This window comes from Manis pentadactyla, chromosome 10 (assembly GCF_030020395.1).
Source record: "Manis pentadactyla isolate mManPen7 chromosome 10, mManPen7.hap1, whole genome shotgun sequence".
Classification (NCBI taxonomy): domain Eukaryota; kingdom Metazoa; phylum Chordata; class Mammalia; order Pholidota; family Manidae; genus Manis; species Manis pentadactyla.
Window position 1 is genome coordinate 96,626,249 of NC_080028.1, and position 14,260 is coordinate 96,640,508.

Genomic DNA, 14,260 nt, shown 5'->3' on the forward strand with positions numbered 1-14,260 from the left:
GGAGCAAGCAGGGAGAGGCACAAAGCTGGAGCCGCAAGGAAGAGGCAGAGGAGAATAAGCCCTGTCCACAGGGACTACAGACCCCCTGTGTCAGGCTTACACCACAGAAATGGAGGTTGGGGGTGACAAGGGACAAACTGGGGTCTGAAGTAGACAGGAGTTGGGAATTCACAGGTAGGAGCCCTCCTTACCCTAACAGCCCTCTAGATTTGTTATTTCCCTCCACACTGTCCTTCACCTGAGGGCCCCACTTAGATCTGCGGCTCCACTCTCCACCCTGTCTGCAGCTGTGGCTTGACCTGTGTGTCCCTGCCCCTAAGGACAGCCTTCCACTGGTTCCTGTCTGGGCAATTCCTCCAGGAAGCCCTGATGAGGCGCCTAGGCTCCACCTCTCCTTTCTCCTCTCAGGACTCGGTGGTCCTGCCTCCACCCTGCTCTTCCTGCGGCACTGAAGTGGCTCCTAGTTCCCAGTAATGGGTCCAGGAAACTCTGGAGCCAATCAGAAAGAAGTCAGGGGACCTTCCACTCCCAACGTTAGTGGAAGCAAAGGACCCAGGGATCAGCACCGTGCCAGGAATTGGCCTCTCTGTCCCTTCCTTGTGAGCCCTCTGTACAGAGAGGCTGGCACCTAGCAAAGTCAGTCACCTGAACCCAGGAATGTGGGAGACTTCAAAGCCCTACCCTGCACCTTCTCAGGCTTCAGGGAGTTGCCTAGCTGACTTCTAGAGATAATCTAAGCCTCTGGGAGGGGATAACTAGCAGGACACAGGAGGCACAGCCAATGCAGCCTTTGGGTTCAGGAGGACCTGGGTTCAAATCCTACTCTTCCTGAATAAGTGAGTTAACCTGTCTGACTCTTACTTTCCTCATCTGGGAAATACAGTGAATATTTTTTTGATATGTCTGTATGGATGTGAAGTGCCTTGTGCAGGACTTGGTGCCCAGTGAATTGGGAACAGGTGCATAGCTCTTCTCCTACATGTATTAAAGAAGTTCTCAGAGTGTGGTCCCAGACCACAAATATCAACATCCCTAACGTGTAGGAATGCAAACTCTCAGGCCCCATCCCAGACCTACTGACTTAGGAACTGAGAGGGTGGGATCCAGCAATCTGCTTTAACAAGCCCGCTAAAATCTGAGAACCACTACCACGCTGAATGAGATTTTGACCGACTCTGAAGCTTAGGATATAGAATCACTTGGGAGCTTGCTAAAAATACAGATTCATGGCCTCAAAGCCTGGGACTGAGGTAGGGTCTGGAAATGTATATTTTGACCTGAAATGAGTCTGATGGAGGGGCCCCTGCCCCAGAGGCTGCCCTGGAAGAAAGTCACGGAAAGCACGTTGAGTCCTTGAAAGTTCCATCGTGGGGGGCTGAGAGCTCCCCTTGGGTGGGGGAGGGGATTAACGCTGGAGAGGGAAGGAATTAGGACTTTACCTTTAAGTCACTGGGGAAGGGGGAGGAGGACTACACAATGAAGGGAGTGCGTGCGGGATCTGGACACCTGCTCAGTCCCGACCCCACCAGTGGGGCAGGGGGATTAGCCCGCTGTCTGGAGCGCCAGGGCCTCTTCCGTCTCCGCCCCCGGTCTAGTCCTCCCTCCCTCCTCGGGGCCGGTGCGGGTGGGGACAGGCCCAGCCCGAGGGCACCAAGCGCCGGATGCAACCTGTGGAGGGCCAGCCCGGCGGCCACCGAGCTAGCGAACCCGGCCGACACGTCACCTCGCGGCCCTGGGCTCCAGGTGGCGCTGCGGCGCGCGGACGCAGGTACTGCCGCGCGACGCCATTGCCCTGTCGCCCCGCCTCCCTTGGCCGTGCGGAGGCGGCGGGGGCGCGGAAGGCCCTGTGGTGGCGTCCGCGATCAGGAAGGAGTACCCCCGAGCCCCCGACCGCGGGTCCTGCTCTTCCTCCCCTCAGCCCCGACGGTATCCGGGAACCCCTAAACACTCAGGCTCTGCCTACCGTGGTGAAGCGGGCCGTTGGTGACACTGGTTCCATGGGACAGTTAATTTCTAGTTAAAACAACTTCTCGGCACGGGGAGGGCTGTGCAACACAGAGAAGACAAGTAGTGATTTTACAGCATCTTACTACGCTGATGGACAGTGGCTGTGAGGGGTATGTGGGGGGGACTTGGTGAAGGGGGGAGCCTAGTAAACATAATGTCCTTCATGTAATTGTAGATTAATGATACCAAAAAAATATATTAAAAAACAAAAAAACAACTTCTCAGCAAGCTAATGAAACCCTGTGCCCTGTCTGGGAACAGCTGGCCTCTCTCTCTCGACCTTCTCCTGTCGGCTACGGTTCTTGTTGCCATGTCCACCATCACGGGGTATAATGTCAGCAGAGCTTTGCTTCTATCATCTCACTTAGTCCTAAAGGCAGACCAACCCTTAGGCCCTAAGGCTATCACCCCCCGTTATTCAAATCAGTAAATTGTGACTTAGAGGGCTTAAGTAACTCCCCCAAGATCCCATGGTCAGTGATATTAGACTGAACACAAGTCTGCCAGCTGGGAGCGCTTGTCACCAACACGTGTTTGTCCAAAGGCCTCTTTCATGCCATCTACCACTTGCAGGTTAGGAAGTGCTAGGGGTTGTGGGTAAGATCCCGGGCAGTCAGACAGACCCAGGGGTAGACTGAGGCATTACCACTTACCAGCTGTGGTTCACCACCTGGGAGCTGCTAAGAAATGCAATTTCTGGGGCCCCACTCCAGGCCTACTGAGTCAGAAACTCTGCTGTGAATCCCAGCATTCTGTGTTTAATAAGTCCTCCAGGAAATTCTGATGCACACTAATTTGAGCAACCACTGATGTAGACACCTCATTTTTTTTTTTTATTTTGGTATCATTAATATAAAATCACATGAACATTGTGGTTACTAGATTCCCCCCATTATCAAGTCCCCACCACATACCCCATTGCAGTCACTGTTCATCAGCATAGTAAGATGCTATAGTCACTACTTGTCTTCTCTGTGTTATCCTGTCTTCCCCGTGCCCGCTCTCACATTATGTGTGCTAATCATAATGCCCCTTATTCCCATTCTCCCTCCCCAGTCCCTTTCCCTTTGGCAACTGTTAGTCCATTCTTGGGTTCTGTGAGTCTGCTGCTGTTTTGTTCCTTCAGTTTTTGCTTTGTTCTTATGCTCCACAGATGAGTGAATTCATTTGGTACTTGTCTTCCTCCATCTGGCTCATTTCACTGAGCATAATGCCCTCTAGCTCCATCCATGTTGTTGCAAATGGTAGGATTTGTTTTCTTCTTACGGCTGAATAATATTCCATCGTGTATATGTACCACATCTTCTTTATCTATTCATCTACTGGTGGGCACTCAGGTTGCTTCCATTTCTTGGCTATTGTAAATAGTGTAGGCACCTCATTTAAAAAATGTGGATAATAGGTCCTACAGTGAACACATAGAAATTGGTAGGATTAAACAAAGTTAAGTCCACAGGAGACTTCCTGCAGTGCCTGGGTTTTCAGAGTAGGTGCTCAATAGATATTTGTGGGTAAATGAAGGGGCTTTAAAATTAGTAACAGAATCCCGTTGGTGTGTTTTTCATTTACTCAACATTTACTGAGTAATAGGTCCTGCCTGGAGTGGTTTTAAAGGTGATTCCCCACCTTGCCAGTTCACAATCAAGGGGGGTAACTGAGAGTCACAGTGGAGGGGGAGAGGTGCCCCAGCTAAGGGGTGTTCCGATGGGCTGAGGGCACCCAAAGATGGAAGGAAGGAACCACTGCATTATTGATTTCATTGTTTTCACACATCCATTATCTTTTTGATCTATGAAAAGAGCACTAGAGTCTGGTCCTGTTTCCTATACCTATTTGCTGTGTGACTCTGAGTAAGCCCCTTGGCCTCTTTGTATGCAGATGTATTCCCTCAACTGCAAAATGGGAATCATAATAACTACATAGGGTTTTGTTTCAAGCAGTTAGCACAACACCTAGCATATGGTAGGTTCTGAAAGATGTTAAATCTCTTCCTGTAGTCGTCTCGGCAATCCTGTGAGGTAGGTATTAGATTCATTTTTTTTTTAAGTCTAGTTGGAGAGAAACATGTTAGGAACCTAGGCCGAGGTTAGTTATTGCAATCTGGCCCCAAATGTAGCATTGAGCTCCGTAGCAGCCAGGGCAGAGGATGAAATTTGATGGTTACCATCAGAGTTGTTTAATTTACACAACAAAAGGAGGTGACCCAGAAACTTGGGGGGCCCTTAGCAGGGCTATCTGGAGGCTGGCCCTCTCTCCCACTTCAACTCTCAGTTAGAGGGGTGGTTGGTTTATGAGAAATAGAGTTGCTTCAGTGAAGGCACAGCTGAATCACAAGCCTGCTCAGATAGAAGGGAAGGGGACATCAAGTCCACCTTTCAATGGATGGAGTATCAAAGAATTTTCGGTTATTTCTTTTACTTACCACATGAATCAAATTCCAAGTTGTCAGACTTGAGTATAGTATTTACAATCCGAAAAAAAGTAGTTCTCCATTATTTGACAAACATTTATTTTCTCTCTCCATGGCAGACCCTGACCTGGGCTCTGGGGAACATGGTCCCCACCTTGTCTAAGCATAAATGGCAGGTGTTGGGGAGAGTAAAGGATGGAACATGAGAGAGAGGTGCCCTGGGTGCTGGCCCTCTGCATCTACCAGCTGATCTCAGTTTTCTCATAAGCTCTAAGGTCCCCTCTGCTTTGAGCCCCCAGATTTTGGGAGAGGGCTCAGTCTGGGCCTTGGCAACTCTTGAGGGCAGCCTAGGGGAGGTTGGCATAGTGTGGTGACAGAGAAACAGGCTGAGATAAAGGGGAGGGTTTGGGGGCCGGCTCAGGCTTTGGACAAGGGAGAGGCTGGGGCCTGCTCTCCCAGTGGTATTTGGGGAAAAGAGTCCTGTTGCCCCACCTGAGCCTCCCAGCAGTGGACACCAGTGGGCTCTTGGCTGAGTTTCCTTCTCTGTGGTCTTGCAACCCTCTTGAAGCCTCAGAACCTCTAAGGTGGGGCCTCAGAGCTTTGGTGATTAGTGCCTTTATAAAAGAGACCCCTAGAGAGCTCCCTTGCCTCTTCTATCATGTGAGAACACAGTGAGAAATGGCCATCTATGAACCATTATTATAATAACCAGGATATTGCCATTCATATCTAATCTTATTCAGATTTCCCAGCTTTTACTCATTATTGTGTATGAGTGCATTAAGTTCTATACAATTTTATCACCTGTGTAGGTTCCTGTATCCACCACCACAGTAAAGGAAATGAGCACTGTTCCAACACCAAAGGATCCCTAGTGTTGCCCTTTTATGACCACACCCTCCTCCTTCCCACCACCTCTTCTTCCCCTGTGTCGCTAACACCACTAGTGTGTTAATCTGTCTTCCATTTCTAAATTTATGTCGTTTCTAAAGTATTATATAAATGGAACTATACAGCAAGTACTTTTGTGGGATTTTTTTTGTTTCTGCACAGCATAATCGCCTGGCAATTCTTCTAACTTGTTGAGTGTATCAATAGCTTGTTCCTTTTGATTGCTGAGTAGTATTCTATGGCATGGATGTACCATAGTTTAACTCTTTACCTGTTGAAAAATATTTGTTTCCAGGTTTGGGCTATTATGGATAAAGCTGTTATGAACATTTGTGTATAGGTTTTGAAATGCTCAGGGATATGGAATTAGCTACCACAACCTGGGGGCCAGGGGTGCTTACTGGGTCCATCTTTATAAGGGCTTTTCAGCAGATGGAATTAGTATATACTTTTTAATTTAAGCTAAAATACACCATGAGTTCATAAGATAGCTTCTAAATTCAAGACTATAGGGAGTTTGCATAACATCGTTGATTTTATAACTGTATCTTTCTTCCAAGTCAAAATTCCAGTTTGGATAACATCAACATAATTATGTTTTATTCTACACATTTTCACCTATTCCCAACAAAATGACTACTGAAGACAATTTATGATTTTGTGGCAATTGTTTTTTTTTTAATGGCGGTTAGTTTTGCCTTTAGAGTAGTTCTTTGGGATGTACAATTAAATTACTGTGTTTTCAAGTCATTCAGAAGAGTTCCTTTTGTGTAGTTAGGCCACCAACTAGATACACATTTAGGTTCATTTGTTTCATTTTACTTTTGACTTTTAGGGACTGATTTCTAAAAATTAACTTTTGTCATATAACCATGTAAACATACCGGTTTCCTAAGGCAAATACACAAAACAAAGTGTATTCAAAGTCTTTATTCTATTCTCTCCTTCCCAATGTAAACCATTAAAAATTTTAAATAAATTATACTTACACTTAAAAAAATATACGTATTTATATTTGTACCTTCCTACTCCCTTTCACAAATGAATACTAGACGGACTAGAGCAGGCAAGCCTTTAGTATTTCACCGAGATCCTCAGAAACCTTTTCATAAACTGTGGGCAACGCTATCCATTCATTGTTATCTCCCACAGCATTTTTTGGTAAGATAAAGGATATGAAAACTCTAACTGAAAAGTTGGTACACAACATGTCTGTTGACTGAGTGTTAACACGTTTTGGGAGAGCCTCCAGAGTCCTGAACCCAACTTGGTACATTTTACACCAAAAAAACCCAAAAACAAAGGCTCATAGAACTGAGGACCTGCGCCAAGCAGAGACGACAGCTCCGGTCTCGAGCGCTGCAGTCCAGGGGTCTAGGATAAATTCCCCAAGCCTTTTTTTTTCCAACTGTACTTAACATACAAACATGTATCATAGAAACGGGTATTTTAGGGGACTCTCGAAAGGAGAAAAAAATCTTTTACAAAAGGCCGCAAAGCTGAATGAGGCAGTTACGGGCCGGGCAATCACAAACCCGGAGTCCCAGGAGGCAAACGGGGGCTCGGGTGAGCGAGCCCCGCGTTCACTCGGTGGGAGTTCGGAAGAGACGGAGAACCGGGAAAAGTTGAAGTGGCACCAAGCAAGGTCCAATGTCAGGGTGCTGGACAGTTAAGTTAAAGCTGCCCCATATGGCGCTCTGACAGGGAAGACTGACACACTCGACTTCAACAGAAGCCGGATGAAGATTCGGCAGGGCAAAGACGTATTACCGAGGGTTTAGAAATGAGAAATGGTCCTTATGAAGACCCGTAGGACGTCCAGGGCTTCGATAAAATCCCGGCTTAGCAGTGGGGCCGAGGTGTGCGGACGAAAACCCGCCGGCGGCAGGGGGCGGAGCAACGGAAATGACGCTTAGGAGCACCAATAAGGCGGGTTAGGGACTGGTCTCCCGCTCCCTGCGTAGGTGCTAACAGTTTCCGGTAGCGGTGTCTGGAAGGGGCGGGAGAGGAATCGGAAGTCGTGTCCGATGACCCTCGGTACCCGGCAGCCACACCAACATGATGGGCAGCGAGGAGTCAGAGCTGGAGTCGGTGGGAGGGGAAGAGGCCGTGGCGGCTCCGGGACCACCCCCAGAACCCCGCACCCCGCACCCCGGAGCCCCAGTTCCTGAACCTGGCCTGGATCTGAGCCTGAGCCTGAGCCCACGGTCTGACAGCTCCGAGCGGCCGAACTTCAGTCCTGGGCGGCGGAAGGGGCGGGTGGACCGGCGGGGCGGGGCCCGAAAGGGGCGGCAGGTGAGCTGGGGGAAGGCCTGGCCACCCTCCGGACGTCCTTGCGCCCACCTCTTCGCTGCCCTACTTTCTGCTCTCAGGTCCGCTTCCACTTGGCCCCGCCCTCCCCAGTCCGGTCCGAGCCGCCGTCGGCCGCCGCCGCACCGAGCGAGAAGCTGCAGGACCTAGGGGCCCCAGCGCAGAGGAGCAGCCTGGCCTTGAGCCTCGAACTGCAGGCCGCCCGAGCCGCAGCCGAGGGCCAGTTCGATGCCGCGAAGGCCGTGGAGGAACAGCTAAGAAAGTCTTTCCAGACCCGCTGCGGCCTGGAGGAGAGCGTGGCCGAGGGTGAGGGGGACAGACCAACCGGCCGGGCGCGGGAGTCGGGGTGAGAGGCGCTGCTCACCTTCGTTCCCCCTGCGGTCTCAGGGCTAAATGTACCGCGCTCCAAGCGGCTGTTCCGGGACCTGGTGAGCCTGCAGGTGCCCGAGGAACAGGTTCTGAACGCTGCGGTGAGGGAGAAATTGGCGCTGCTGCTGCCGCATCCCCGAGCCCCGAGCCCAAAGGTGAGGGATCTGGGCTTGAGTGTACCCCTCCCCACTCCGTGCCTCTTCCCCTCTCTCGCCTCGAGTTTTTTCCCGTCCTCTCCACGTGTAATCTTGGCTTCCGGCCCCAACTACGAACAGGAGCCACCTGGGCCGAGGCCAGACATGACCATCCTGTGTGACCCAGAAACATTGTGTTACGAATCTCCACACCTGACCCTGGATGGCCTGCCTCCTCTCCGGCTTCAGCCTCGTCCCCGGCCCTCAGAGGATACCTTTCTCATGCATCGGACTCTGAGGCGCTGGGAAGCGTAGACCTGGAGGCTCCCTGGATTGCTAGTTCATATTTCCTTGTTAAAACTTATTTTCAGAATAAAGTGGTCTTGCTAAAAACGGGACTCTTTCTGGGGGCCTTAAGAGGGGGTCAAGCCTCAGGCTGAAAGCTGCCTGGAAGTCAAGTTCTGGGCCCTTTTTAGTGATGGCATGTTGAAAAAATTGTTCAAGTCAGGAGTTTAGATGCCCTCCCAGGACTTCAGTCACAGCTATTACCTTTGTTTTTGATAACACCACGTACGTTTCTTTGCAGTACTCATTTCTGATCACTTTATGTAGATTTCAGCACACGTGTTACACTTCAGGAAGCCCTTCCCTCTACTGGGCTCAAGGGGCCTGCAAAGCAGCAACTGGCACCCACTTACTACAATTACCTCCTTGCTTTTTTTTCACCTTTAAAGGCCTTGCGAGTCTTGTTTACACCTGACCCTAAAGTGCACAATATTTTTTGAATGTTCAAAGGTCCATGAATTCTTAAGCTGCTGAACAGCTTCATGTTAAATTGCCTACTGATCTGGTTACACAGCACAAAAAAGGTGGGTGGGTGGTCAAGTCCAAAGTGCCTTTTTCTAGTTCAACTCCACTGTTAACTCTCACGTTAGCCTTCTACCCAAAGCTCCCATTAAAACATTTTGTCAATGGGTTTTTTTTTTTGGGGGGTGGGGAAGAGACTTTTTTCTTCAAGTTTGACATCAAAATTTGCATCATACCCCTTTTTTCCTGACTAGGATTCTGTATACTTTTGTGTCAAGGGCTCAACAATCTTCCTCAAGCCTAGTTTGGGCAGAAAGGAAGCACAGGTTCTACGGGGAGGCACCATACCTTCCCCACCAGTTAGAAAGTGACAGACACAGGTATGGGGAGGGGGCCACTGCCCTAAACATCAAATTTATTGTGCTGTTCTTACATTCCAAACCCAACCCTCTCTTCCAATGAGGGTCAGCAGAGGTAAGGATTTTCACAGTACCTGCATGCCTCCTTGCTGTGCTTCCCCCTTAACCCTTAGTCCATCTATCCATGGTCCATGGTCCACGGGCCAAGGAGAAATGGGAATCCCTTGTTGGGAGAAGAGGAAGAGGCCAGAGAACTTGATAACCCCCACCTCCCATGCCCTAGGAGAACAGAGGTCAGCAAACAGTCCATGCCTTCGAGCCCAGTGGGCTGACTGAAAGGAGATGATGGGAACTCCTGCACAGCTGGGCTTAGGTGCCAGAGGTGCGGGGAGGAGGCTGGGGCAGCAATATAGGAAAGCTTTCTTTGCAGATCCAAGAAAGGAAACTATTTTTGGAGCCAAAGAGGTAAGACTTCGGGATACTTTTCTCTTCCCCCAGGTTCTCAGGGAGCAGTGGGTAGCTTCTTCACACTTCTCTTCAGGGGGCCACTTAGTGGCTGGGGGATCGGGCCTTGTGAAACAGGTACACAGGACGCTGGAAGCCTGAGAGGAGAGAGTCCAATCAGAAGCTGACAGGATGTCAAGACGCTACAGAGTCTGCAGTCCTTCAGAGCTGGACTCCCTCCTCCCAACCAGTAAGCCAGCTTACCTTTGGAGGTGTTGTGGGGTGTGGCCACAAGCTCATAGCTGGAGAAGCCCACCTCTGGGGATGTCAGGTACGAACTGAACTGCTCTGGCTTCAGCTGGATTCGATAGTAGTTCTTGTAGATTGTTTCCTAGGGAGAAGGGCAGGGGACTGCTTCAGCTGCTGCCTTCTCTCCTGGTGGAGGATGCCCACCCAGGGGGCCTGTTCACCTTGTTCAGAAGTTCTTTTCATCCTGCTTCCTTGAGGCCTTTCTTGCCTCAACTAAAGGAAAGATGTCCCCAACTGCCACTGAAACCCCAACTCACCGTGAGAGTCTTTCTCTTGCCATAGGATGACCAAGGTTGGGGCTCCAGGACCAGAATGCCCCCAGGGCGTAGGTGCCGGTAGATCCGGCGGAACATGCGCTTCAGCCCCTCATCCCCCCAGTTCAGATGCACCCACTTGGTGAGGCTGAGGCAGAGCACCACGTCATACTCAGGTGTTTGGGCCTCCACCAGCTCATCTCGTTCCAGCACATAGTTACCCTGAGGATGAGAATTGAGGGTGAGGTCAACAGAAGCGTTAAAACAATGTCCCCACAACCCACTCTCTGCAGCCTCACTAGAGCCCTTGGCTAAGATCGTCTCTGATACTCCTCAAACTAACTCCCTAAACAGTGCCGTTTTTGAGTCCCTTTTCCTGCTTTACATCCTCCTGCCTCTGCTTTTATTAGTAGCAAACATAAAAGGGGAGACTGGATAATTTTAAATTGAGCAAATTATCCACACAGTCTCCAAAGCTGCAGTGAAATTACAGAGAAAGAATTCTGGGGTTTGCCCAAGACCCTGTCTAATACTTATGCCTACCCCAGAAACATTAAGCTGGGTGACTCAATGTTATGCATAGGGACCTAACCCAAGTTTGAAAGGGAAACCTGTGGTTCCTTCCCTGTACTTGGGGCAGGCAAAAGTTTCAGGCCCATTCTTTCCTTTCCTCAGAGAAATTAAGAGCCCCCATACCTTAGGAAACCTGTTCTAGATGATAATCTCACCACTGCCCTCTGGAACATCTATTCTTTCAGGCTTGACCCAACACACTACCACCTATTCCTGCAGGTGGCCTAACTAAGCAGTTTGAGGGACAGATGAGCAGTTGGGATAGACATTCTGAACAAAGGACACCCTCCCCAGTGCAGAGGACTCTCTTCCCCATCCCACTATCTAGGGTCAATGTAGAGATGATCTGAAGGCAGGCCACTTGGGTTCCTGACTCTTCAAGCAACCCTGCATCTAATGCAAACAAGGTTCCTATCAAAGGACAGAAACTATAAATACTAGCCACTACCCAAATCCAACCCCCACGACATTCCATGTCTGGTGCCAATTCCTTTATGTGCCTTCAGCACGCTGGGGTACAGTTTTCCATCTGGACCATATCCTCTAGTGATCAGCAGCACCCCCAAGGCAAGGAGCAGGGCAAAACGAGTCAGGCCCCAGCTTGGGACTAGTAGTCATGAAAAAAAAATCCCAGGTAGTGCCCCACCTTTCCAGGTGATAAAGAGGGGAAGACACTCAGTACTATCAGTTGCACATCTCGATCCTTCTCTTGAGGACCTGGTTTTCTTAGAGAGGAGTGCATGCACTGAAATCCCTCTGAGTCATAACCTTGCCTAACACATTCCTGCTTCATCTCATTTTCAGACCTGGCCCCATCCCAAGAGCCTTTGGACCCTCTTACCGTGACGAAGACAACATTGTTGGGGAAGACTGATGTGTCCGCTCCATCCAAGGGCACTTGCGGTGCAGCGATGGGACCACGGCTGGCTGTCAGTGAGGCTGGGAAGCAGCTTCTCTTTCGGACGGTCGTGGTCCCTTCCTCACTCTCTGCCTCTGGGTCCCCTTCAGAAGCCTGGGGTGGCAGACGCAGCTCCTCAGACAGGTAGTGTCGGATGTTTTGGCGGGCCGAGTGGATGAGCCGGGCATCGATATCCAGGCCCACCATGCGGGATGGGCCCCACTTACAGGCAATGCTCAGGGTCAAATGGCCCACATTGCAGCCCAGATCTAGGACGTCCCGACCCCGAAACCACTCGGGCTTCAATACCCGAAGGCGCCCATCCTCACAGGAAGGATTGCGGTACCCATAGTACTTGCAGTAATTCCCATACTGGAACTTGCGCTGTTGCTTTTTGAAGCCGGCTGCAGGTAGTGGGTGGAGGTGGTGGCGGCCTCCCCCACTTCCTCTGCCCTTTTCCTTGGGACCCTGGCCTCCACCCCTACCCCCTGCCTCTGACTTGCTGGAAGTCCTGCGACGTTTTCGATGTCGTGAGGAGGAAGACGAGGGTGCAGAGGTAACTGAGGCAGCTGGAGGGGCTGAAATGGAGCCTGAGGGACCCTGCAGGGCAGATGGAAGGGGAGACACGACCTCATCCCTACAGTTGATGGCTGTGTTGAGTTCATAGGGCTGGGGGGCGTCCCGGTTCTGGCTCCTATGCCGCTGCTGCTGTGTGGCGCCCTCCCCATGGAGTGAGGGAGTGAGGGGGGCTGTGGGCAGCACGAAGTGGCTATCATTCCCTCCAGCTGCCTGCTGTTGGTGGTGCTGTCCCCGGTGTCTATGCCGCTTCCGACCAGTCTTGAGTGGCGAAGCAAGAACTACTTGGGCCTCATCAGTGCAAGTATTGAGACTGAGCGGGTCAGTAATATCTTTGGGGATGAGGATCTCCACTGGATCTCGCCCCTTGGCCGGAAGTGGGGATGACTTAGGGGTCTCCGCATTGAGTGCGCGGCTCACTTCCTCATCCAGGAGACTATTCAGGTTCAGTGGATCAAAGATATTGCCCCCCAAGAGGAAGTTGGAAGGTAACAGGGAGTCACAGTCCGAATTAACCCGCCTGCGCCTCTTGAAGGCCGGATGTTTGAAGCCTCCGCCACCTCCCCCAACATTACAGCTATTTCTCCTCTTGCCCCCACCTCCCCCAGGGGGCCGGTGAGGCTGATAGCCATTACGGGGTCGAGGGGCAGGGGGGCCCAAGTCTGTCCCGCCCCCTCCCCGTCGCTCCTCCCCCACGTCCAGAGGAGCGGCCCGCCCGTGGGGATCCGACAAGCTGGCCTCGCTGTGCGACTGAGCCTGGGGGCCGCCCCCTCGTTGCTGCTGCGACTGGCCGCCCCGAGGAGTGGATGTAGCGCTCGGGCTCTCCTTGCGAGCCTTAGAGACCGGTGCCCCCGCCGAGGGTGCGCGTGGACCCGGCCCACGCTGCGTACCGCCGCGGAGCTCTCCGGAGGCGGCCTCTCGGTGCGATTGCACCGTGGGGCCGCCCCCTCCGCCCGATTCATCTTTGAGCGGCGGCGGCGGGGCAGGCACCAGAAATGGCTCTTTCTCCGCCGCCATCTCGATCATTTCCTCCCCTTATTCCGTCCCAGCGAGAGCAACGAAGGGGGTGCCAGGGGCTTAATCCCCGCTTCCTAGACCCCGAACCCTTCCCCCCTTTCCCGAGTGCGCGCGCAGCTCTGCTCTTCTCGCCTAGTCTCGCGTCCAAGCGCCTCCCCCGAAGCGCTCCCCACTCGCCCGCGAGACCAAAACAAGATGCCCGCGAGACCCGAACTCGAGGAATCAACCGCGCGTGCGCCGACCCTTTTCTCTACCACTACCGCTTCGCCGCGAGCGCGCACTGCTGGAGCGCGTTCGTCTCGCCCCGGAATCACGCATGCGCACTCCGCCACCACCCTGATTGCGCGCGCATCGGAGTACGAACCAACTTAACGGCTCCGAGAGTTTAAATATAGAATCCCTGCGCCCCCCTCCAAGAGCCCACCACCCCAAATTGACACCCTACTTCCCTTCGCTGCTATGTCCGTTCCCTACTGATATCCTTTGTCTCTGTCGCACGATCCCACCCACCGTAGGCGGGGGACGGGGAGCTGGTGTGAAAAGGTCTCCTTGACACCCGACCCTTGTTCCTGAGGAATGAGTCTCAGCGGTCTCCGCCCGGCTCTAAACCCAGCAACCTCCCTACCCCGCCTCCTTCCTCCCCCTAAGCGCGCAGCGCCTGCGCACACCCTTTTGGGCTTGCGCGGGTAGATACAGCACGTGCTGGAGATGACGCCCCGCCCTGAGCCCAATGGGCGGGGACTGTTACGCAGCTTCCTTAGGTTTGGTACACGCAACGTGCGTCAGCACGATTCGGAGAGGCGTGTTTTAAGGAACGGGGCGGCCCTCATGAATTATTCAGGTTCCCCCCCCCCCCCCCCGACCTTTGCCTATCTACTTAAAACGGTTTTCGAGGAAGCGGA

At 52.0% G+C, this 14,260-nt stretch overlaps 2 protein-coding genes across 3 annotated transcripts; one reads left to right on the forward strand and one right to left on the reverse strand.

The window, feature by feature from the left end:
* Positions 1-7,174: 7,174 nt before the first annotated feature.
* PPP1R35 (protein phosphatase 1 regulatory subunit 35) lies at positions 7,175-8,514 on the forward strand. 2 transcript variants are annotated; one of them, XM_036904631.2, is made up of 4 exons: positions 7,183-7,603; positions 7,681-7,924; positions 8,006-8,142; positions 8,263-8,514. In XM_036904631.2, exons 1-4 carry the CDS (start codon positions 7,367-7,369, stop codon positions 8,434-8,436), a joined length of 792 nt encoding a protein of 263 aa, XP_036760526.1. In that variant the 5' UTR covers positions 7,183-7,366; the 3' UTR covers positions 8,437-8,514. The 2 variants fall into 2 exon arrangements, with proteins under 2 accessions (XP_036760525.1, XP_036760526.1); XM_036904630.2 differs by having other exon boundaries at positions 7,175-7,603; positions 8,006-8,514.
* Positions 8,515-9,311: 797 nt separating this feature from the next.
* Positions 9,312-14,003, reverse strand: MEPCE (methylphosphate capping enzyme). The gene is made up of 4 exons (XM_036904632.2): positions 11,709-14,003; positions 10,298-10,516; positions 9,996-10,122; positions 9,312-9,889 (listed from the first exon to the last, which is right to left on the reverse strand). Exons 1-4 carry the CDS (start codon positions 13,365-13,367, stop codon positions 9,837-9,839), a joined length of 2,058 nt encoding a protein of 685 aa, XP_036760527.2. The 5' UTR covers positions 13,368-14,003; the 3' UTR covers positions 9,312-9,836.
* Positions 14,004-14,260: the final 257 nt, after the last annotated feature.

Excerpts from the sequence above, each read along its gene's own strand:
- PPP1R35 (XM_036904630.2), top strand. The coding sequence starts at position 7,367 with ATGATGGGCAGCGAGGAGTCAGAGCTGGAGTCGGTGGGAGGGGAAGAG. Across the intron at positions 7,604-7,680 it reads GGGCCCGAAAGGGGCGGCAG|GTCCGCTTCCACTTGGCCCC; the intron begins GTGAGCTGGGGG and ends TTCTGCTCTCAG. Across the intron at positions 7,925-8,005 it reads GGAGGAGAGCGTGGCCGAGG|GGCTAAATGTACCGCGCTCC; the intron begins GTGAGGGGGACA and ends CTGCGGTCTCAG.
- MEPCE (XM_036904632.2), bottom strand. The coding sequence starts at position 13,367 with ATGATCGAGATGGCGGCGGAGAAAGAGCCATTTCTGGTGCCTGCCCCG. Across the intron at positions 10,123-10,297 it reads GCAAGAGAAAGACTCTCACG|GAAACAATCTACAAGAACTA; the intron begins GTGAGTTGGGGT and ends CCTTCTCCCTAG. Across the intron at positions 9,890-9,995 it reads ACCCCACAACACCTCCAAAG|GCTTCCAGCGTCCTGTGTAC; the intron begins GTAAGCTGGCTT and ends CTCTCCTCTCAG.